At 44.1% G+C, this 25,402-nt stretch overlaps 1 protein-coding gene across 4 annotated transcripts in view; it reads right to left on the bottom strand.

Annotated features, from left to right (window-relative positions):
• Positions 1 to 25,402, bottom strand: part of rab3gap1 (RAB3 GTPase activating protein subunit 1) — a 156,421-nt gene that overhangs the window by 51,970 nt on the left and 79,049 nt on the right. For all 4 annotated transcript variants that reach the window (XM_061692207.1, XM_061692208.1, XM_061692210.1 and 1 more), the window contains 3 exons: positions 22,814 to 22,871; positions 16,724 to 17,068; positions 16,259 to 16,396 (listed from right to left, as the gene is read on the bottom strand). In XM_061692207.1, coding sequence (XP_061548191.1) covers positions 16,259 to 16,396; positions 16,724 to 17,068; positions 22,814 to 22,871 — 541 coding nt within the window. The remainder of the gene's footprint in view (positions 1 to 16,258; positions 16,397 to 16,723; positions 17,069 to 22,813; positions 22,872 to 25,402) is intronic.

Raw genomic sequence — 25,402 nt, 5'->3', positions numbered from 1 at the left:
CAAACTGATAAACTTTATTGTTATTAGCAAATCATCATTCATTTAGAATTTTATGGCTACAACATGTTCCAAAAAAACTGGGACAGGATCATTTTTACCACTGTGTTACATCACCTTTTCTTTTAACAACATTCAATAAACGTTTTGGGAACTGAGGACACGAATTGTTGAAGCTTTGTTGGTGGAATTCTTTCCCATTCTTGCTTGATGTACAGCTTCAGCTGTTCAACAGTCCGGGGTCTCTGTTGTCGTATTTTACGCTTCATAATGCGCCACACATTTTTAATGCAGCCCTATGGGGGCACAAGTCAGTGCAAACTGTAGGCCGGTCCCAAGCCCGGATAAATGCAGAGGGTTGCGTCAGGAAGGGCATCCGGCTTAAAACCTTGCCAAACAAATATTAGCGTTCATCCAAAGAATTCCATACCGGATCAGTCGTGGCCCGGGTTAACAACGTCCGCCACCGGCGCAGTCAACCTGCGGGACGCCGTTGGAAATTCAGCTACTGTGGGTCGAAGTCAAAGAAGAAGAAGAGGTGGAAAGCGGGTTCTTCGGCAGAAAGAGAAGAGGAAAGCACAGAGCCAAGAACTGAATATGGGGACTTTGAATGTTTGAACTATGACAGGAAAATCTCGGGAGTTTATTGACATGATGATTAGGAGGAGGTTTGATATATTGTCTGTCCAGGTGACCAGGTGGAAAGGCAGTAAGGCTAGAAGTTTAGGGGCAGGGTTTAAATTATTTTACCATGGTGTAGATGGGAAGAGAAATGGAGTCGGGGTTATTTTAAAAGAAGAGTTGGCTAAGAATGTCTTGGAGATGAAAAGAATATCAGATCGAGTGATGAGGCTGAAATTTGAAATTGAGGGTGTTATGTATAATGTGATTAGTGGCTATGCCCCACAGGTAGGATGTGACCGAGAGTTGAAAGAGACATTCTGGAAGGAGCTAGACGAAGTAGTTCTGAGCATCCCAGACAGAGAGAGAGTCGTAATTGGTGCTGATTGTAATGGACAGGTAATAGGGGTGATGAAGAAGTGATGGGTAAGTACGGCATCCAGGAAAGGAACTTGGAGGGACAGATGGTGGTAGACTTTGCAACAAGGACGCAAATGGATGTAGTGAACACTTTTTTCCAGAAGAGGAACGAACATAGGGTGACCTACAAGAGCGGAGGTAGAAGCACGCAGGTGGATTACATTTTGTGCAGACGATGTAATCTGAAGGAGGTTACCAACTGTAAGGTAGTGGTAGGGGAGAGTGTGGCTTGACAGCAACACAGAAGTACAGAAGTAGACTTGAGGCGGGAGGAATACATTGAGATGCGACATAGGGCAAAGGTAGAGGTGGCAAAGGCCAAACAAGAGGCATATGATGGCATGTATGCCATGTTGGACACTAAAGAAGGAGAAAATGATCTATACAGGCTGGCCAGACAGAGGGATAGAGATGGGAAGGATGTGCAGCAGGTTAGGGTGATTAAGGATAGAGATGGAAATATGTTGACTGGTGCCAGCAGTGTGCTAGCTAGATGGAAAGAATACTTGGAGGAGTTGATGAATGAGGAAAATGAGAGAGAAAGGAGAGTAAAAAGAGGCAAGTGTGGTGGACCAGGAAGTGGAAATGATTAGTAGGGGGAAGTTAGAAAGGCATTAAAGAGGATGAAAAATGGAAAGGCAGTTGGTCATGATGACATTGCTGTGGAGGTATGGAAGCATCTAGGAGAGGTGGCTGTGGAGTTTTTGACCAGCTTGTTCAATAGAATTCTAGTGCGTGAGAAGATGCCTGAGGAATGGAGGAAAAGTTGTTCTGGTGCCCATTTTTAAGAACAAAGGTGATGTGCAGAGCTGGCAACTATAGAGAAATAAAGTTGATGAGCCACACAATTAAGTTATGGGAAAGAGTAGTGGAGGCTAGACTCAGGACAGAAGTGAGAATTTGCGAGCAACAGTATGGTTTCATGCCTAGTAAGAGTACCACAGATGCATTATTTGCCTTGAGGATGTTGATGGAAAAGTACAGAGAAGGTCAGAAGGAGCTACATTGTGTCTTTGTAGATCGAGACAAAGCCTATGACAGAGTACCCAGAGAGGAACTGTGGTACTGCATGTGAGGTCTGGAGTGGCAGAGAAGTATGTTAGAATAATACAAGACATGTACGAGGGCAGCAGAACAGCGGTGAGGTGTGCTGTAGGTGTGGCAGACGAATTTAAGGTGGACGTGGGACTGCATCAGGGATCAGCCCTGAGCCCCTTCCTTTTTGCAGTGGTGATGGATAGGCTGACAGATGAGGTTAGACTGGAATCCCCGTGGACCATGATGTTTGCAGATGACATTGTGATCTGCAGTGAAAGCAGGGAGCAGTTGGAGGAGCAGTTCGAAAGATAGAGGCATGCATTGGAAAGCAGAGGAATGAAGATTAGCTGAAGTAAAACAGAATATATGTGCATGAGTGACAGGGGTGGTGGGGGAAGAGTGAGGCTTCAGGGAGAAGAGATAGCAAGGGTGGAGGACTTTAAATACTTGGGTTCAACCGTCCAGAGCAATGGTGAATGTGGTCAGGAAGTGAAGAAACGGGTCCAAGCAGGTTGGAACAGGTGGAAGAAGGTGTCAGGTGTGTTATGTGACAGAAGAGTCTCTGCTAGGATGAAGGGCAAAGTTTATAAAACAGTGGTGAGGCCAGCCATGATGTACGGATTTGAGACAGTGGCACTGAAGAGACAACAGGAAGCAGAGTTGGAGGTGGCGGAAATGAAGATGTTGAGGTTCGCTCTCGGAGTGACCAGGTTGGATAAAATTAGAAATGAGCTCATCAGAGGCACAGCCGAGGTTCGATGTTTTGGAGACAAAGTTAGAGAGAGCAGACTTCAATGGTTTGGACACGTCCAGAGGAGAAATAGTGAGTATATTGGTAGAAGGATGATGAGGATGGAGCTGCCAGGCAAGAGAGCTAGAGGAAGACCAAAGAGAAGGTTGATGGATGTTGTGAGGGAAGACATGAGGGCAGTTGGTGTTCGAGAGGAGGATGCAGAAGATAGGCTTCCATGGAAAAGGATGACGCGCTGTGGCGACCCCTAACGGGACAAGCCGAAAGAAAAAGAAGAATGCGCCACACATTTTCAATGGGAGACAGGGTCTGGACTGCAGGCAGGCCAGTCTAGTACCCAAACTCTTTTACTACGAAGCCATGCTGTTGTAACACGTGCACAATGTGGTTTGGCATTGTCCTGCTGAAATAAGCAGAGGCGTCCATGAAAAAGACGTTGCTTGGATGGCAGCATATGTTTCTCCAAAACCTGCAGGTACCTTTCAGCATTAATGGTGCATTCACAGATGTGTAAGTTACCCATGCAATTGGCACTAACACAGCCCCTTACCATCACAGATGCTGGCTTTTGAACTTTGCATCCATAACAGTCCGGATGGTTCTTTTCCTCTTTGGCCCGGAGGACACGACATCCACAATTTGCAAAAACAATTTGAAATGTGGACTCGTCGGACCACAGAACACTTTTCCACTTTGGATCAGATGAGCTTGGGCCCAGAGAAGCCGGTGGCGTTTCTGAGTGTTGTTGATGAATGGCTTTTGCTTTGCATAGTAGAGTTTCAAGTTGCACTTACGGATGTAGTGCCGTACTGTATTTACTGACACTGGTTTTCTGAAGTGTTCCTGAGCCCATGTGGTGATATCCTTTACACATTGATGTCAGTTTTTGATGCAGTGCCGCGTGAGGGATCGAAGGTCACGGGCATTCAATGTTGGTTTTCGGCCTTGCCGCTCACATGCAGTGATTTCTCCAGATTCTTTGAAGCTTTTGATGATATTATGGACTGTAGATGATGAAATCCCTAAATTCCTTGCAATTGTATGTTGAGGAACGTTGTCCTTAAACTGTTCGACTATTTTCTCATGCACTTGTTCGCAAAGAGGTGAACCTCGCCCCATCTTTGCTTGTGAATGACTGAGCAATTCAGGGAAGCTCCATTTATACCCAATCATGGCACCCACCCTGTTCCCAATTAGCCTGTTCACCTGTGGGATGTTCCAAGCAGGTGTTTGATGACCATTCCTCAACTTTCTGTCTTTTTTGCCACATGTCCCAGCTTTTTTGGAACGTATTGCAGCCATAAAATTCTAAGTTTATGATTATTTGCTAAAAACAATCAAGTTTGTCAGTTTGAACATTAAATATCTTGTATTTGTCGTGTATTCAATTAAATATAGGTTGAACATGATTCTGTTTTTATTTATGTTTAACACAACGTCCCAACTTAATTGGAATTGGGGTTGTACTAAGACACAGAGTAGCTCTTTCTAACCTTCTCTGTACTTCTACGTCAACACCCTCAAGGCAAATAATGCATATGTGGTACTCTTTCTAGGAATGAAACCATATTGTTGCTTTCAAATACTCACATCTGAGTCTACCCCCCACTACTCTTGCACAAAACTTCATTGTGTGGCTCATCAACTTAACTCCTCTATAGTGCACAGTTCTGCACATCATCCTTGTTCTTAAAAATGGGCACCAGCACACTTTTCCTCTATTCCTCAGGCATCTTCTCACGCACTAGAATTCTATTGAACAAGCTGGTCAAAAATTCCACAGTCACCTCTCCTAGATGCTTCCATACCTCCACAGCAATGTCATCATGACCAACTGCCTTTCTCTTTTTCATCCTCTTTCGTGCCAAACCTGCCCCTTGCTAATCATTGCTACTTCCTGGTCCACCACATTTGCCTCTTCCACTCTTCCTTCTCTCTCATGTTCTGTACTATTCTAGCGTACATCGCTGAAGCTCTAGAAGAAAAATAGTAGCATACAGCTTCTGTCAAATGTCAAAATTTACAGGTATGCAAGAATCAAAATAAACAATTTGCCCTCCTCTGGAATAATGAAGATGCCTTAAAATGTAAATACTATCATTTTCAAGTTATGATGCTACATCATGTTTACATCATTGCTACGTTTTTCTTATTTGCATCATCTTTCATAACAATACCGCTGACATAGTTTCAAGTTAAAGTACAACACAATACAAAAAACATTTAACAAAACAAAAATGAGCTGTACTGAATACTCTGAACAAATGTCTTTTGCTCACAACAACAATCCTGATGGTCAATATATTAAACAGTATGACAGATGGCACAAGTGATTGCTGCTTTTCTTGCGTCTGGTGGCCGAACTGCTAATGGTCCCTTGCATTAGAAAGTACGTATTACGGAGCAGCACGTACAGTGAGTACTGAAAGTATTCAGACCCCCTTAAATCTTTCACTCGTGTTATATTGCAGCCATTTGCTAAAATCATTTAAGTTCATTTTTTCCCTCAATGTACGCACAACACCCCATATTGACAGAAAACAACTTAATTGTTGATATTTTTGCAGATTAAAAAAGAAAAACTGAAATATCACACAGCCATCAGTATTCAGACCCTTTGCAGTGACACTCGTATTTAACTCAGATGGTGTCCATTTCTTTTGATCATCCTTGAGATGGTTCTACACCTTCATTGGAGTCCAGCTGTGTTTGATTGTACTGATTGGATTTGGTTAGGAAAGCCACACACCTGTCTATATAAGACCTTACAGCTCACAGTGCATGTCAGAGCGAATGAGAATCATGAGGTCAAAGGAACTGCCTGAAGAGCTCAGAGACAGAATTGTGGCAAGTCACAGATCTGGCCAAGGTTAAAAAAAAAATTCTGCTGCACTTAAGGTTCGTAAGAGCACAGTGGCCTCCATAATCCTTAAATGGAACACACGTTTGGGACGACCAGAACCCTTCCTAGAGCTATCAAGTATTGCAAAGGCCAGCGAGAGATTTACAATAGGGTCAATTAAGTAATACAATGGATAGAGGCCTGGTCTGTAGTGGTAGAGGGTGACTTGATTTTGATAATTTACCAGATGTAATATTGGGATTTAGGGGACTTAATCAAACAGTTAGTTACGGCATATTAGCAAAAGCTATGAAGGACACCTGTAGACTTGTAAAGGTACCTGGGGAAAATTTTGCATAGTAACGTGTGGTTAGTTGAGCAACATTTAAGCAAGCCGCTTCTTTTACACTTGGATAGTGATAAAAATTAGTCATTATTAGCCAGAGCTATTTTTAAATCGTCACTCTAGCAGGAATATCGCTTTACTGAGGAGGAAGACCTTGTGTAGTGATTGTCATAGTTATTTCAAACCTATCAACCTTCACATAAAAGCTACATGGTTGCAGGAGATGAGTCAACTGTTTGCCCAAGCAGGAAAAAGGGAAGTTGGATATTAATTGTGGTAAAGAAGCCTCAGGTGGCTGTACAAGTTTCATAACTCTCAAATTACAGATGTAGATCCGCTAACTGGGTAAGAACACAAATGCTTCAAGATGGGATGGTTGGGAGTTACGGTTCAACCAGTAAGTATTCTGTGTTCAGTTTTGTCTGTGTGGTGTGTAAGTGGGAATGGACATCCACTCCTGGGTCCAGGCCAATGTTATTGTCTGAGAAGTCTAGCTTGTCATGTCGTGTTAGATGTTTATGTTTCGTGTTTAATGTTTGTATCGTGTTAATTAAAAGCAGAAATGGGGCACCAATGGAGCTGGCTAACAGAAGTGATTGTGGGGATGTGATCACATGCAAGAGTAAATCTCACCCATATTAAATATAGCATCCCAAGATGTTGGGAGCCTGAGTTCAAATTTAGTACTTGTGCCATGTCCCTTTATTAGGACTTCAAACCTTTAGTTACCGAGGACAGTGTGACTGATAAGAGAGTACGGTCTACACAGACTGTTGAATGACTGACCTTTGCGACTGGGTACATGATGAAGAGGGGAAGACTGATTTGTGGAAATAACATTATTTTTCAGGACAACCAGGAGGATGCAGCTTGACAGTGTTGTTATATTGCAGGTTGTTGGATTGCTGACTTAACGCTGATTGTTATGTGATTCTTGGTCTATTGACATTAACATTTTTGTGAAACATGTTAAGAATGAATTGGGGAATAATATCAATGTTTGGTGACAATTGCCGACTTGTGCCTTCTCTGGAGTATGTATACAGGAATTATGTAGTCCACCCCCTTTGGCAGGAGCATCTTTTGCAGAGTTGTGATTAATTTATAAAAGGGCTTGTTTGCAGGACTTGTCAGCTGGGCCTCTGCGACGAGGAAGACGACCTGTTTAATTGTGGATGGTGTTTTGTATTTCTGTTGTTGTGTATTTGGTGTGTAGTAGCCTTTAGGAACTTTGCTGTACTGACTCCCACCAGTACCATCGGGTCGGGTGGCCCAGGGACAGCTGTCGACAAAGTGTGCCACTGGTAAAGTGGACACATTGATTTGTAATATATCCCAAAGGGAGGTTAGTATTCCAATTCTGAACTTTGATTCATCACTATACTTTTATTGGAGTTTTCTGGTGCACGCAGGTTCATCGCATGAGGTTGGATGGAGGAGAGAAGCTGTCTCCATGAGGAGACGGTGGATGGATGAAACCATCCTGGTTGTCATTGCGGTGCTTGCTTTGTGTGGATGTTGTATCATTCCTTGTCTCAGGAGTCTTATCCTCCGGATTGTTCTCAAGGCCTTTGAGGGGAAGGACCCCCATGGCCAATATCTGCTGCTGCCCCTGAAAAAGGACATGGAGACCATGAGTGCGCTCGCTACGTTGAACGTCGCCTTTGTATCCTCTCCTTAATTTTTTTTATATTTGCTATATTTAGTTTGGGCTTTATTGAGTATTATAGCGAACTAGGCTGCATGTTTAGAGGGTGTTGATCTCTGATTAGCAGAGATCAAAAGGGGGATTAATGTGATATATGGTTTTATTGTGTAACTGGTCTGTGCGTGAACATTGGTGCTTTGTTGCAGGGAGGATAAAATGTAAATCAGATAAGGGTGTGGGGGTGTGCTGCTGGAAAGCTCCCAGAAGGGTGCACGTGGAGGCCACAGGGAACATCTGTCGGAGATAACAGTGGCTACAAAGGATTGCTGTAAACTTTATGAGAAGCAAGAATGTTGAGACAGCGTGTCTGGCACCAGCGGCAAACGGCCATCATTCTGCATAGCAATGATGACATCAATGGACACTGGACGAATCAGACGAAGATGATTCCATACTTCCTCTTTGAAACATTGTATAAGTCTGGGGCAGGACCAGATAGCTTTGTTCAGTCTACACTATCTCTTCTGAGGCTAAGATAAGCATAGCTGCTGACCCAGAGCTCTGAAGTATGTATAGACTCAACTGTCAGGAATAAATTGGTTGGCTGTTAATGTCGTTATAATCGTAGTTCTTTCATGAAAACGAACACGCTAGGAACCTCGAGAGTTAATAGGTGATTTTAAAACACAGGTTCCTTTATTGGTTATGCAAAAGTCTCTGTTCTGAACTGCAGGATGCCACTTTATACAAATTATGGCTTACTTGGTGATCTAAAAGTAATAGAACACCCAAATAAACATTTCCAACCAATACTTGTAATTTTTGCGATACTAAGAAAACAATATTAAAGTGGAAAGATAAACAAGATCGTATTATAAACCAATTAATGAATCTTATCATAGAATATATAAATATACAGAAAATTTCAGTTAAACTTAATCATCTGAATAACATTGTGACAAACTGGTCGCCTTTCATCAAAATAACAAACCTTGATCATCAGAATCATCTTTATTTGCCAAGTATGTCCAAAAAACACACAAGAAATTTGTCTCCGGTAGTTGCAGCCGCTCTAATACGACAACAGACAGTCAATTGACAGAGAACACTTTTGAGACATAAAGACATTGACAAAAAAAAAACAGTTAGTGAGTAGTAAAGGGTTGCTAGTTATCTGGTAATTGTTTGTTTTTTTGACAATTGTGCAAAAAGATGCAGAGTACTCGAGCACTAAGAGCAGATCGAATGACTAATATTGCAGTAGTCCGGTGCAATGTCCATTGTGCAAAGGGCGACAAGACTTCAAGAAGTGTATGCGGTTTAAAGTGACGAGAAGTGGGATAATCTGGGACAATGTTGATTGTGCAAATGTTGCAGATACTCCTCAATCAGTGTGCAAATGGAGCAGATGCTACTCTGGCATGAGTGGCCAGTATTGGTCAACAACAGATATGCAAATAGTGCAACGTGGTGAGACTACTACAGTGAGTGCATGAGTAATATACAATTGGCCCGACAGAAACGTGACAACAAACTCAAGACAAAAGACAAACAATTGCCAGCATGTTGGAATTGTAGGTTAGGTGTTTAAGAAGTTGATTGCAAGAGGGAAGAAGCTGTTGGAATGTCTGCTAGTTCTAGTTTGGATTGATCGGTAGCGCCTACCTGAGGGAAGGAGCTGGAAGAGCTGGTGACCGGGATGTGGAGGGTCCGAGAGGATTTTGCACACTCTTGTCTTAGTTCAGGCAGCGTGCAAGTCCTCAAGGGTGGGTAGGGGGGTACCGACAATCCTTTCCTTTCAGCAGTTTTTGTCCGTTGCAGTCGGAGTTTGTCCTTTTTTGGAGCAGCACCAAACCAGACTGTGATGGAAGAACACAGGACTGATTCGATGACCGCTGTGTAGAACTGCCTCAGCAGCTCCTGTGGCAGGCCGTGCTTTCTCAGAAGCCGCAGGAAGTACATCCTCTGCTGGGCCTTTTTGAGGACGAAGTTGATGTTGGTCGCCCACTTCAGGTCCTGAGAGACTGTAATTCCCAGGAACTTTACGGTCTCGACGGTTGACACAAGGCAGCGAGGTGGATCGACGGGAACGCCAATCTGTATCCTCTCTTGCGGAGTTTCAAGTGGATGCCCGCTCGCTTCCCTCTGTGGCGTCGCCTCCGCCTCCATGCGCCGAAAACCGCGGACGCCGCTCCGGTAAGTAACTCGAGGAAAAAACTGAGCGGATTTGCGAAAGTTGGTGAAAGAAATTCCGGAGTAGCCTCCTTGATGGTTAGCAAGTCTCCCCTTGTGAAAGCGAGTCGTGTAATGTCTCCAAAGACGAACGAAAAACACAAAAACAATACTAGCGCGTAACCGAGGTGACCACACTGGTAGGCGCCATCTTGGAATTTATTGTAATTAATTCCTGTCTGCTTGTGAAAGAACGTCATCTAGAAATCAGAAAGACAATCTTCTTTATTTGCGAAGTATGGCGAAAACACAAGGAATTTGTCTCCGTTAGATGGAGCCGCTATAGTGCGACGACAGCCATTTTGACAAAAAATACTTTTAAGACATAAAAAGACACTATGGAGAGTCACTGAGCAATGAAAGTATTGTGGCAATGTTGATACAATGACAGTTGTGCAAATGATGCAGTCCTCCAGCATTTTAGAGCAGTTTGAAATGACTAATCCAGCAATAATCTGGTAGAGTGGCAATTGTGCAAATGGTGAAGTCTTCAAGCAATTCAAGCAGTTTAAAGTGACAAGTGGTCCAATAATCTGGAACAATGACAAGTGTTTAAAGGTCAGAGGACAAAGATTTTAATTTTTTTCTTGATAACTCTAGAACCCCTTTAAAAAACCACCACTGAAATTTCGAAGTGATTATATAGCAGATATACAGCAGTTAAATCGATAAATGTGATGCAGAATGCACCTTCTGCTTTTTGCATCCCGCGCTTTCTGGTCTTCGTCTGTTTCCTGCGCTGTGACGCCACACAAACCAAACATCTTGTTCATTTGGCGTTGTGTGCTATCGTTCCATGCTGTTGTATATTTTTTGTCATATGATTTAACGATGTCACGATGCTTTATTGTATGGCATTTGGTTGCACAAATGGTTCAGGCAGCGGCAAGGTTTTTTTTTTTTTTTTTTGGGTTTCAAAGTGAAAAAGGAATACATGACCAGTGGATAGGTAAAGTCAATTGGCAGGGGAAGAAACGTGGTCAGCTATGGGTGCCTAGCAAGCATTCCAAACTGTTGTGACCACTTCGAACCAGCGTATTTTGAGAAAGCATTGGATACAGAGGGAGAGGCTGAAACCAGCTGCGGTGCCAACTATTTTTCCTACGGCCATCGGGACCTCAACCGCCAGCAAGAGAGCTAAATCTTGCAGCTGTCATGGTGCAGCAGCAAAGCGCCGCAGAAAAGAGGTGAGCATTTCCTTGTATATGCCTGCGACTCTAGTATGGTTACCATGCACTGGGCAGTTGGAAAAAAAAGACCCACGCAGTAGTTTTCAGTACTTTCGTCTGTACTTTTGCCTATATGACGAGCCAACAGACACACGGCAAAGACTTTCTGTGCGGCGTGTTATAACGCAACTCGAGCGAGAGACACACAATATATAGGAATACTGCATACTATGTAAAAGCTTGTGCCGTGTCACTGAAATATATATATATATATATATATATATATATATATATATATATATATATACATATATGTGCAAAATCTTCTCGGACCGTCTGCACCCCGGTCACCAGCTCTTCCAGCTCCTTCCCTCAGGTAGGCGCTACCGATCAACGCAAACTAGAACTAGTAGACATTCCAACAGCTTCGTCCCTCTTGCGATCAACTTCTTAAACACCTAACCTATAATTCCATTACAACAAGCTGGAAATTATTTGACTTGAGTTCGTTGTCACATTTTTTTGGGGCCAATTATGTAGTACTCATGCACTCACTGTAGTTGTCTCGCCATGCTGCACTATTTGCATATATTGGCCACTCATGCCAGAGTAGCATCTGCTCCATTTTCACACCGATTGAGGAGTATCTGTAACATTTGCACAACCAACATTGTCCCACATGATCGCACTACTCGTCACTTTAAACCGCATACACTCCTTGAAGTCTCAGCGCCCTTTGCACAATGGTCATTGCACCGGACTATTGCAATATTAGTCATTCGAACTGCTCTAAGTGCTGGAGGACTCTGCATCGTTTTGCACAATCGTTTTTTGTTTTTTGTCAATGTCTTTATGTCTCCAAAGTGTTCTGTAAATTGACTGTCTGTTGTACTAGAGCGGCTCCAACTACCGGAGACAAATTCCTTGTATGTTTTGGACATACTTGGCAAATAAAGATGATTCTGATTCTGACACACACATATACATGCTGCTACATAATTACTCTCCGCTTGGGGGGATGGTCGTTTGTAGTCGGTTAGTGATTATCATTCTCGCCAGATAGATTTAGAGTCGTTAGCAGTAAACTGTTCTTCCTGGTTTTCTGCATAATTTCTCTTTGTGATGTTAATTTCTTTTGTTATCTGGTTCTAGCGCAATTGTACAGCAGTCTGTCCACACATCAGTAGGCGTCCTCTTTAGCCTGGCGAAGTTGCTGAAGTTTGACAGTAAGCCACGGCTGGTTGTTATTGAACGTGTGAAATGTCTTTGTTGGTATACACACATCTTCACAGAAACTGATATAGGATGTGACACTGTCTGTATAGTCATCCAGGCTGCCAGGTGAAGTTTCAAAGACACTCCAATCTGTGCAGTCTCAACAGTCTTGACGTTCTTATCTTTGCTTCATTGGTCCACTTTGTCACTGTTTTCACCACAGGCTTCGCACATTTAAGTTTGTGGCTTTATGTTGGTATTCAGTGAATTAAGCAGTGATCAGACGAGCCCAGTGCTGCACTGGGGATAGCACGGTATGCCTCATTTAGTGTGGTGTAGCAGTGGTCTAGAATGTTGTTTTCCCTGGTGGGGCAGTCAATATGCTGCTTGTATTTAGGGAGTGTGTAGTTGCTTTTGCTTTGTTAAACTCCCCAAGAATAATGAGGGGCGTATCTGGGTGCTTTATTTTCAAGTTCATCATTCAGTGTGGTGTTCGTGTTAGCCTGGGGAGGATGTGAACACTGACGAGAATGAAGCGAACGTGCATGGCGAGTACAATGATTTACAGTTAAAAAACAGCAACTACAAGTCCGGGCGGCACTGTGTGTTGAGCTCCGAGACATTGGTACACCATTTTCCGTTGGTATAGAGGCATATTGTGCCAGTTTTTGTTTTCCCCGATAGCTACAGTGGGGCAAAAACCTATTTAGTCAGCCACCAATTGTGCAAGTTCTCCCACTTAAAAAGATGAGAGAGGCCCGTAATTTTCTCACCTATGAGAGACAAAATGAGAAAAAAAAAATCCAGAAAATCACTGTCTGATTTTTAAAGAATTTATTAGAAAGTTATGGTGGGAAATAAGTATTTGGTCACCAACAAATAAGCAAGATTTCTGGCTCTCCTCTGTCCTCCATTCTTAACCTGTATTAATGGAACCTGTTTGAACTTGTTATGAGTATAAAACACACCTGTCCACAACCCCAAACAGTCACACCAAACTTCACTATGGCCAAGACCAAAGAGGTGTCAAAGGACACCAGAAACAAAATTGTACACTTGCACCAGGCTGGGAAGACTGAATCTGCAATAGGTAAGCAGCTTGGTGTGAAGAAATCACCTGTCGGAGCAATTATTAGAAAGTGGAAGACATACAAGACCACTGATGATCTCTCTCGATCATGGGCTCCACGCAAGATCTCAACCCGTGGGGTCAAAGGACGACAAGTACGGTGAGCATAAATCCCAGAACCACACGGGGGGACCTAGTGAATGACCTGCAGAGAGCTGAGATCAAAGTAACAAAGGCTACCATCAGTAACACATTACACCACCAGGGACTCAAATCCTGCAGTGCCAGACATGTCCCCCTGCTTAAGCCAGTACATGTCCAGGCCCGTCTGAAGTTTGGTAGAGTGCATTTGGATGATCCAGAAGAGGATTAGAAGTATGTCATATGGTCAGATGAAACCAAAATAGAACCTTTTGGTAAAAACTCAACTTGTTGTGTTTGGAGGAAAAAGAATGCTGAGTTGCATCCAAAGAACACCATACCTACAGTGAAGCATGGGGGTGGAAACATCATGGTTTGGGGCTGTTTTCCTGCAAAGGGACCAGGATGACTGATCTGTGTAAAGGTACGAATGAAGGGGGCCATGTCTCGTGAGATTTTGAGTGAAAACCTCCTTCCATAAGCAAGGGCATTGAAGATGAAATGTGGCTGGGTCTTTCAGCATGACAATGATCCCAACCACACCACCCGGGCAACAAAGGAGTGGCTTCGTAAGAAGCATTTCAATGTCCTGGAGTGGCCTAGCCAGTCTCCAGATCTCAACCACATAGAAAATGTTTGGAGGGAGTTGAAGGTCTGTGTTGCCCACCCACAGCCCCAAAAGATCAATGCACTCGAGGAGATATGCATGGAGGAATGGGTCAAAATACCAGCAACAGTGTGTGAAAATCTTGTGAAGACAGAAAACATTTGACCTCTGTCATTGCCAACAAAGGGTATATAACAAAGTGTTCAGATTAACTTTTTTTTATTGACGAAATACTTAATTTCCACCATAATTTGTTAATAAAGTCTTTAAAAATCAGACTGATTTTCTGGATTTTTTTTTTTTTTTCTCTCATTTTGTCTCTCATAGGTGAGGTATACCGATGATGAAACTTACAGGCTTCTCTCATCTTTTTAAGTGGGAGAACTTGCACAATTGGTGGCTGACAAAAAAATTTTTTGCCCCTACATAATGCGGTCCGCTTGGTGTAGTTTAAAGCCCGGAAGCATTACGGTGCCATCAGGGATGCGTTCACCTAGCCATGTCTCTGTGAAGGACAGGGCGGCGGAACGTCTGACGTCTTTACTGGTCTTTGTGAGAAGATGAAGCTTGCCCATTTTGTTGGGTACAGAGCATAAATTTGCGAGGTGAATCGATGAGAGCAGAGAAGACTCCCTAATATTTAGGTCGTCTTACCTTGTGTAAATAAGTCGTGTAATGTCTCCACAGACGAACGAATGATACAAAAACAGTTACCGAGGCGACCACTCGGTTAGGCGCCATCTTGTCTGAATGTAATGTGACTATTGCTTATTTTCTCATTCAAGAAGCATGTGAGCGCCAAAGGGTCACTCGAATGTATATGATGTTCTATCTTCTTGACCTTGCACTTGCGATCTGTGGAGGGCGGAGGCTCATTCGTCCTCCTCACTTTTTCTTTATCCTACGCCCCTCGAAGTTTTCGAGGGGTTTTGTAAATTATAAATGCTGGAAATGTTGCCCGACAATTGTAACAAGTGTACTTGCTCTATAGAGAAATTTCAAAGTTGTTATAAAAACTAGGACATGTTCTCCATCTTCAGTAGTGGTGTATATTGGTGAGTGAAGAACGTGTTGTTTTAGCATGTTTAGTAAATTAAAGTTGAACAATTTCAAAGTGGCCCTTGCAGCCTTTGTTTTTATTGTATGCGGCCCTTGGAGAAAAAAAGTTTGGCCAACCCTTGGCTTACTTACCACTTATAAGAGGGCTTTTGAAGGCACACAAAAGACATTTTACAATTGCACGCATTCATTCACTCCACAGTCAGACCCTAGTGATGGTAAGCTATTTGTGTAGCCACAGCTGCCCTGGGGCAGTCTGACAGGAAGCGTGGCTATGCCTATGCCTAAGGCCCCTCCGACCAACACTCAAAATCCAAGCACATTCATTCATCGGAAATGTGGGTTAAGTATAGTGTAGTGAGGAGAGCAATGACCTCTGTATTGGAGAGACAAAGCAAACCTTAAACAGATGAAATAGGAGAGCAGTTTCTTTGGGTTCAGAGTTAGCAGATCATTTGCATCACAAAAAAAGTAAAGGGTCACTCTTTGACGACAACAATGTTGAAATTCTGGATGGGGAGGACCACTGGTTTGAAAGAGATGTGAAACAAGCCATATAGCAAACTAGAAAGGCCCTGGTCTAAACAGGTGGAGAGTCACACCATCACCTGTTGTCTGCTTATTACTATATCCTGACATCTATCCACAAAAGATTGTCTCATTGCCCCGGAAGAATGACTGTTTTGTCATTAGGCAGTTGAACAACCAGTTGGTATGCAGGACAGTCATTCACTATCCATACCTGGCAACAGTAACCCTCTTGTGACCACCCCCAGGGGACACACTCAACAAAGATAGAAATAGGAAGACTCCACAAACTCAGAAAAAAGTGAAACATCAACAAACAAGAAGAGTCCAGCTAACTCAATTCGACCTTTTTTAGATTACCCTGCAGAGTACCATGTCCTGGAAGACTGAGAATCTAAACAAACATAGATTTGAAGTGTTGCACCTCACACATAAATGATGCTCAGAGGGGTAAGAGGACAAGGAACAAAAAAATAAAAATCAAAACACCAGCAGTTTGCAACTTTTCAGTTATATAGTCAAACACCAATACCAAGACACCAAGTGTACTTTACGGCCTACTTAGTGTCCCTAACCTTAAAAGACTCCATGTCAGAGAGAAGACAGGCACTTTGCATCCGAGCACGAAGTTGGGCACCTTCGGCTGATGTTCCCAGTTTTGCAAGTATTTCTGACTGCTCCTCTAATAAATCTTCGGTCATGGGAGCAGGTTCCTGGTAAAACATAAAAGCAATTAATGCACATTTGACATGCACAATATACATTTACATTTTCTCATATCTACATTTAATGAGTAGACAGATGAATAAATAAAATTTTGGAAAAGAGACAGCACTGACAAATATTTCCACCAAGTGGACACTGTTGAATAATAATAATAAAACGTGAGCAATTTTTGTCATATATTGCCTGTTACATTTTAGACAAACATTTCCACACCAACTCAGTAATCCACATAAGCAGTATTGTTCAGTAAATAAGTTATGTATATTAAAAGCATGCTTTTAAAATCATTTAAAAGTAATTGAGGGAAAAATTACTTGTGTCACAGGAATAAAGAGAAGCTCCGAAGAGTTCAGAAGGGTCATGTTGTTATAGGGGTGCATCCTGCCCTCTGCTCTCGTTTTAGTGCCATCTTTTTCCCTTCTAATACATGGAGACTCAGTGTCCCCCTGATCACTCAAACATTCAAAGAACTCTTCTTCACTGTCACTCCAAGAGTCCAAGGATTTCCCAGGTGACACAGCAGCTATTTGTGTGGATGAAGTCGCTCCTGTAAATTCTGTCAATTGGTCGATGTTCTGCACGGCAATTTCTTTGCTTCTCTCAGGGGTCTTGCAAATGTGATCTCTGGCTTGCTTCCTCTTCATGCAGCAATTCAGCATCTATACAAACAGCCAAAACAAACTGTAAAAAAAAAAATGTTGTTTGCAGTGGTGGAGAACTGTACTGCATCACATTAAGACTTATTTCTAATGAATATTTTTGACTTCAAAAAACTGATTGTGTTACTCAAAATACCAGATAGCTCACTGCCATTATAATGCAGTACAGCTCTACACACGGAAATTTACATCCACAACAATACCAATTAATACTTCTCTGACAGTGTCAATCAAATAAGATTATTACCACCTTTATAGAGGTAGAATATTTACGGTAATAAAGCTTTATTTGACAGCATTATATTGTGCAAATGGTCATAGTATGTATTGCATGCATAGTGTGAATTGCAGGATGAGTTAACTTCCAATTTAAATACTCTAAACATTTATATCAATATATACATACAATGATTTAGTCAATAGAATTGGTTTTGGTTAAGTTGAATCATTTTCAACTTATATTTAATTGAATACACTACAAAGCTAAAAACAATCAAGTTTATCAGTTTGGGCATTAAATAGAGCTGGAGGTGGCGGAAATTAAAATGTTGAGGTTCGCTCTCAGAGTGACCAGGTTGGATAAAATTAAAAATGAGCTCATCAGAGGGACAGCCAAGGTTCGATGTTTTGGAGACAAAGTTAGAGAGAGCAAACTTGGATGGTTTGGACATGTCCAGAGGAGAAATAGTGAGTATATTGGTTGAAGGATGATGAGGATGGAGCTGCCAGGCAAGAGAGCTACAGGAATACCAAAGAGAAGGTTGATGGATGTCGTGAGGGAAGACATGAGGGAAGTTGGTGTTCGAGAGGAGGATGCAGAAGATAGGCTTACATGGAAAAGGATGACGCGCTGTGACAACCCCTAAAGGGACAAGCCGAAAGGAAAAGAAGAATGCGCCACACATTTTCAATGGGAGACAGGTTCTGGACTGCAGGCAGGCCAGTCTAGTGCCTGCACTCTTTTACTACGAACCCACGCTGTTGTAACACATGCAGAATGTTGTTTGGCATTGTCTTACTGAAACAAGCAGGGGCGTCCATGAAAAAGATGTTGCTTAGATGGCAGCATATGTTTCTCCAAAATCTGTATGTACCTTTCAGCATTAATGGTGCCTTCACAGATGTGTAAGTGACCCATATGATTGGCACTAAAACAGCCCCATACTATGACAGATGCTGGCTTTTGAACTTTGCGTCCATAACAGCCCGGGTGGTTCTTTTCTTCTTTGGCCCGGAGGACATGACGTACACAATTTCCAAAAACAATTTGAAATGTGGACTCGTCGGACCACAGAACACTTTGCATCAGTCCATCTTAGATGAGCTCGGGCCCAGAGAAGCCAGCAACGTTTCTGGGCGTTGTTAATAAATGGCTTTTGCTTTGCATAGTAGACATTCAAGATGCAGATGTAGCACCAAACTGTGTTTACTGACATTGGTTTTCTGAAGTGTTCCTGAGCCAATGTGGTGATATCCTTTACACATTGATGTCGGTTTTTGATGCAGTGCCGCCTGAGGGATCGAAGGTCACAGGCATTCAATGTTGGTTTTTAGCTGGGATAGGCTGCAGCACGCCCGCAATGAATGAATACATTTTCACAAAACGTAATTTCAACATAGGTTATCATTGTTTTTTTGTCATGGTGCATTCTGGGTAGTGAATTAATTCATTAATTATTAAATTAATAAAATAATGTAAAATTGCATGAATAAACATGCAGTGGGTACGGAAAGTATTTAGACCCCCTTAAAGTTTTCACTCGTTATATTGCAGCCATTTGTTAAAATCATTTACCGTATTTTCGCGACAATACGGCGCACCGTATTAAAAGGCGCAGTCTCAGTTACGGGTGCTATTTCTGTATTTAACACATACATACGCTGCACTGTATTATTGGGCGCAGGCATGGTAAAAAAATACGCTAGCTTAAAACATACGGAAGCATGCGTGCACGCTAAAACATATGCTAGCATGCATGCTAGCGTATGTTTTTAAAAAGGCAGCGGGAGTAAAACTGAGTTCAGTTGTACATTATTGAAGTATTTAACAATGTAAACAGTGAGTTTGGTTGTACGTTATTGAAGTATTTAACAAAGTGCTCACGTTAGTTTTTGATCAATCCTGATCCAAAAAAAAATGTAAAAATCACCCACCCCTGCTTGAGCCGTCAATCTTATCGTGGTGGAGGGGTTTGTGTGTCCCAATGATCCTAGGAGCCAAGTTGTCCGGGGCTCTATGCCCCCGGCAGGGTCACCCATGACAAACAGGTCCTAGGTGAGGGACCAGACAAAGCACGGCTCAAAGACCCCTTATGATGACACAAACAATGGACTTCGTTTTCCCTTGCCCGGACACGGGAAACCGGGGCCCCCCATTGGAGCGAGGCCTGGTGGTGGGGCTCGAAGGCGAGCGCCTGGTGGCCGGGCCTGCACCCATGGGGCCCGGCCGGGCACAGCCCGAAAGGGTAACGTGGGTCCCCCTTCCTATGGGCTCACCACCTGTAGGAGGGGCCATTGGGGTCGTGTGCAGTGTGAGCTGGTCGGTGGCCTTGGTGATCCGACCCCCGGCTACAGAAGCTGGCTCTAGGGACGTGGAATGTCACCTCTCTGGCAGGGAAGGAGCCCGAGCTGGTGTGTGAGGTCGAGAAGTTCCGACTACATATAGTCGGACTCGCATCCACACACAGCTTGGGCTCTGGTACCAGTCCTCTCGAGAGGGGTTGGACTCTCTTCCACTCTGGAGTTGCCCACGGTGATAGGCGCCGAGCAGGTGTGGGTATACTTATTGTCCCCCGGCTTGGCGCCTGTACGTTGGGGTTCACCCCGGTGGACGAGAGGATAGCCTCCCTCCGTTTTCGGGTGGGGAGACGGGTCCTGACTGTTGTTTGTGCCTATGCACCAAACAGCAGTTCAGAGTACCCACCCTTTTTGGAGGGGGTGCTGGAGAGCGCTCCCGCTGGGGACTCCATCGTTCTGCTGGGGGACTTCAATGCTCACGTGGGCAATGACAGTGAGACCTGGAAGGGTGTGATTGGGAGGAACGGCCCCCCCGATCAGAACCCGAGTGGTGTTCTGTTATTGGACTTCTGTGCTCGTCACGAATTGTCCATAACGAACACCATGTTGAAGCATAAGGGTGTCCACAGGTGCACTTGACACCAGGACACCCTAGGTCGCAGTTCGATGATCGATTTTGTGGTTGTGTCATCGGACTTGTGGCCGCATGTCTTGGACACTCGGGTGAAGAGAGGGGCGGAGCTGTCAACTGTTCACCACTTGGTGGTGAGTTGGCTCCGTTGGTGGGGGATTATGCCGGTCCGACGTGGCAGGCCCAAACGTATTGTGAGGGTCTGCTGGGAACATCTGGCAGAATCCCCTGTCAGAAGGAGTTTCAACTCCCACCTCCGACAGAACTTTGCTCATGTTCCGGGGGAGGCGGGGGACATCTAGTCCGAGTGTACCATGTTCCGCGCCTCCATTGCTGAGGTCGGCCGATCGGAGCTGTGGCCGTAAGGTGGTCGGTGCCTGTCGTGGCAGCAATCCCCGAACCCGTTGGTAGACACCAACGGTGAGGGATGCCGTCAAGCTGAAGAAGGAGTCCTATCGGGCCTTTTTGAATCTCAGATTCAGGAGGAGCAGTGTGGTTTTCGTCCTGGCCGTGGAACAGTGGACCAGCTCTACACCCTCGGCAGGGTCCTTGAGGGTGCATGGGAGTTCGCCCAACCAGTCTCCATGTGTTTTGTGGACTTGGAGAAGGCGTTCGACCGTGTCCCTCGGGGAGTCCTGTGGAGGTTGCTTCGGGAGTATGGGGTACCGAACCCCCTGATACGGGCTGTTCAGTCCCTGTATGACCGGAGTCAGAGTTTGGTCCGCATATCCGGCAGTAAGTCGGACTCCTTCCCGGTGAGGGTTGGACTTCGCCAAGGCTGCCCTTTGTCACCGATTCTGTTCATAACTTTTATGGACAGAATTTCTAGGCGCAGCCGAGACGTAGAGGAGGTCCGGTTTGGTGGCCTCAGTATTGCAGCTCTGCTTTTTGCAGATGATGTGGTTCTGTTGGCTTCATCAAGCCGTGACCTCCAACTCTCACTGGAGCAGTTCGCAGCCGAGTGTGAAGCGGCTGGGATGAGAATCAGCACCTCCAAATCTGAGATCATGGTCCTCAGTCGGAAAAGGGTGGCATGCCCTCTCTAGGTCGGGGATGAGATCCTGCCCCAAGTGAAGGAGTTCAAGTATCTTGGGGTCTTGTTCACGAGTGAGGGAAGAATGGAACGGGAGATCAACAGGCGGATCGGTGCGGCGTCTGCAGTGATGCGGACTTTGTATCGGTTTGTTGTGGTAAAGAAGGAGCTAAGCCAAAAGGCGAAGCTCTCAATTTACCGGTCGATCTACGTTCCTACCCTCACCTGTGGTCACGAGCTGTGGGTCGTGACCGAAAGAACCAGATCCCGGATACAAGCGGCCGAAATGAGTTTCCTCCGCAGGGTGTCCGGGCTATCCCTTAGAGATAGGGTGAGAAGCTCGGTCATCCGGGAGGATCTCAGAGTAGAGTCGCTGCTCCTCCACATCGAGAGGAGCCAGATGAGGTGGCTGGGGCATCTGATTTGGATGCCTCCCGGATGCCTCCCTGGTGAGGTGTTCCGGTCACGTCCCACCAGGAGGAGACCCCGGGGACGATCCAGTACACGCTGGAGAGACTACGTCCCTCGCCTGGCCTGGGAACGCCTCGGGATCCGCCCGGAAGAGCTGGATGAAGTGGCTGGGGAGAGGGAAGTCTGGTCATCCCTGCTAAAGCTACTGCCCCTGCGACCCGACCCGGATAAGCGGTGGAAAATGGATGGATGGAAGGATGTTTCAGGCGAGGTGGAATGGGAGGAGCTGAAGGATGAGGAAGATGTGGTGTGAGTTGGATTTCAATATTGATAAGGTTCTTCATCTTGTCAGTGAAATCCAGGAGAGACTCATTTGGGCTGGAAATGGATTTGACGTTTTGTGTTGAGGTTCGAGGTGAAACCACAAGTTGCAGCTCAACAAGGTTGAGGGTGTGGTGGTCGTAGAAAACATTTAAAAAAAATAAATAAAAAAAAACAATTGGTCAACCTGAAGCCGCCGACTGCACTTTTTGTATTCCATAGAGCTGGCTTATCGTTTGTTCCTTCCTGCGAAGACTTTCAGCATGGATCTTTTGTACTGCACCATTCAGTTCCATGTTTTCCTTTTGAGACTCGTGACAAACATAATAAAAAATATTTACACCTAAACGTTTTGCACCTTCTTTGTTCAGACAGAGAGCATCCGCCTTGAAAGGATGTCTCCGTTCTCAGAAAATGTTTAAATTGTAAATCAAATACACTGACAGAGCAGACCACACATCTTTTAGCCATCTGATTAGCATCAATAATCTGCTGAAATGTTCATCTCCTCGAGGTACTGTTGGGAGAGGTCCATTTAAAAACGCGTTGGCATTCAAACATTGCACTTCGTTTCAGAGATCAATAAAATACTGTGTCACAACTTTTGATTGCTGTTCCGCCACATCCAAGGCTCCTGTGTATATTATGACAGACTTCACAGGTTAATTAGTGACATTCGTAATTTTTTTATTTTTTGCGAAGTCAGACTTGGTAAAACATAGTACTTTAGTGATCCCAAATTATTATAATTAGTAAAAGGTGAGCATTTCTGAACAATCAGGGTTCCCTTTAAAAAACATAGTTCTGTATTATATCATGCAGCCATCGCTACCTGAAACTTTTGATGCAGAAGACAACAGCGAAGATCAGGTGGCTCTTCGCCAAGCAATCTGCAGATATTGGAGGAGAGAAAAAAGACAGAATTTGTTCAGTCGACTGAGTGACAGTGGATATATGTATGTATGTATACAGTGCCACCAGAAAGTATTCACACCCCTTCACATTTTCCACATTTTGAAAGACTTATACTCAAGCTGATTTGGAGTATAGTTTTCTTAAAAAAAAAAAAAGAAAAAAAAAAGAAAATACATAAAACAGCTCATAATGACAAAGTATATATATTTTTTCAGACAGTTGTGCAAATGTATTGAAAATGTAAACATTTAAACAATAGGTACATAAGTATTCACATCCTTGGCTTAATATTTTGTTGAAGCAACGTTGGCAACAATCACAGCCTCAAGTCTTCTTGGGTATGTCTCCACAAGCTTGGCACACCTGTTTTGGGGCATTTTCTCCCATTCTTCTCTGCAGATCCTCTCAAGGTCAGTCAGATTGGATGGGCAGCGTCGGTGGACAGCCATTTTTTGGTCTTTCGAGATGTTCGATTGGATTCAAGTCCGGGCTCTGGCTGGCCGACTCAAGGACATTCATGAGCTGCATCTTCCTGAAGCCACTTCTCTGTTATCTTGGCTGTGTGCTTTGGGTCATTGTCGTGTTGGAAGGTCCATCAACGCCCTAGTCCAGTTCCAGAGCACTCTAGAGCAAGTTCTCTTGAAGAATTTCCCTATATTTGGCAGCTGTCATTTTACCCTGTCTGCGGACTAGTCGTCCAGTTCCTGCAACAGAAAAACAGCCCCACAGCATGATGCTGCCACAGCATGCTTTACAGTAGGGATGGTGCTAGCCAGGTGATGAGCAGTGCCTCTTCCTTTCCAGATATGACGCTTGCAATTCAGGCCAAAAAGTTCTATTTTGGTTTCATTAGACCAGAGAATTTTGTTTCTGCAGTTCTGAGAATCCTTAAGGTGCCTTTTGCATTTAGTGAGACGTGGCTTCCGTCTGGCCAGTCTACCATTAAGGCCTGATTGGTGGAGTGCGTTAGGAATGGTTGACCTTCTGGATGGTTCTATCTCCGCAAGGGAACACTGGAGCGCCACCTTAGTGACCATAGGGTTCTTGTTCACCTCTCTGACCAAGGCCCTTCTTTGCCGGTTACTCAGCTTGGTCGGATTTTCAGATCTAGTCAGGGTCGTGGTGGTTCCAACTTCTTCTATTTCCGAATAATCGAGACCAGAGTGGTTCTCGGGACTTCAATGATGCTGAAATTGTTTTGTATCCTTCCCCAGATTCTTGACTTGACACAATCCGGTCTCGGAGGTCTTCAGACAATTCCTTAGACTTCATTGCTTGGTTTCTGCTCTGATATGCACTGCCAACTATGAGACCTTATTTAAACAGCTGTGCGCCATTCCAAATGTTGTTCAGTCAACTGAATTTACCACAGGTGAACTCCATTCAAGTTGTAGAAGCATGATCAGTGGAAATCAGATGCACCTGAGCTTAGGTATGTGTCATAAAAAACGGTGTCAATACTGATGTACCGTATTTTCCGCACCATAAGGCGCACCGGATTGTAAGGCGTAGTCTCAATACGGGGTCTATTTCTGTACTTAAGCCATACATAAGGCGCACTGTATTATTCAGCGAATGCTAAAACAAGGTAACGGAAGCAAAACAGTGATTTTGGTTGAACTTTATTCTACTACGTATGTAAAAATTAACTCACATTATTTTTTGATCAATCTTTTGTCACAAATCCATTGACGTCCTCATCTTCTGTATCTGAATTGAACAGCTGTGCAATTTCGCCATCAAACATGCCAGGTTCCCTCTCGTCATTGTCGGAGTCAGTCTTGTTGCCGGGTGGCTGTTCAGCAGTGATGCCAGCTTTTGCAAAAACTCGGACAACAGTCAAAGCAGATACCTTAGCCCAGGCATCCACAATCCATTCACATATGGTGGCGTAACTCGCTGCCTCCCAGTCTTAGTAAAGGTGTGTTCGCCGTCTCTCATCCATCGCTCGCAACTTCACTTTGAATGCCCTGTTTACACCAATCTCCAGCTTTTGGAGTTCGCTGGCAGTTGCTGCGCCACGGTAGTCCTTGCGCGGATGGCGAGATGGCACATTTTCATAAAACGAAAGCACCAAGACGGACCTCCTCGAAAGTGTTCAATCTTCATGTCTTGTGCTATCGTTATTGCCTTCAGTCGAATGGTGACTGTAGAGACGCTTCTCCCGGCTGTTCTTGTGCTTGATGTTGAATTCTCTCGCGGCTGCTCTATTCCCATTTACAACCGCGTAACTGATAGCCTGTCGTTTAAATTGTGCCTCGTAACCATGTCTCTTCGCTGATGCCATTTTCGGGGGTCCTTAGCCAAACAAATGTTGTTTTGCAGCATACCGGTAGTACAGTATAGCTACCAGAGGCGTGCCGGAGGTAAGCGTACGTACTGTATGTAGCTTTACGTAATGTTCTCTAATTGGTTTATCGCTGCCAGTGCACGTAGTGTACGTATTACGTCCCTATATCGGTGGGAAATGGGCCGACAGTCAATCAAGCGGAGCACTTACCAAAAT

Source organism: Phycodurus eques, chromosome 12 (genome assembly GCF_024500275.1).
Source record: "Phycodurus eques isolate BA_2022a chromosome 12, UOR_Pequ_1.1, whole genome shotgun sequence".
In the NCBI taxonomy this organism is placed as follows: Eukaryota; Metazoa; Chordata; class Actinopteri; order Syngnathiformes; family Syngnathidae; genus Phycodurus; species Phycodurus eques.
The sequence above is the reverse complement of the archived record's forward strand: the minus strand, read 5'-3'. Positions and strand labels throughout refer to the sequence as shown.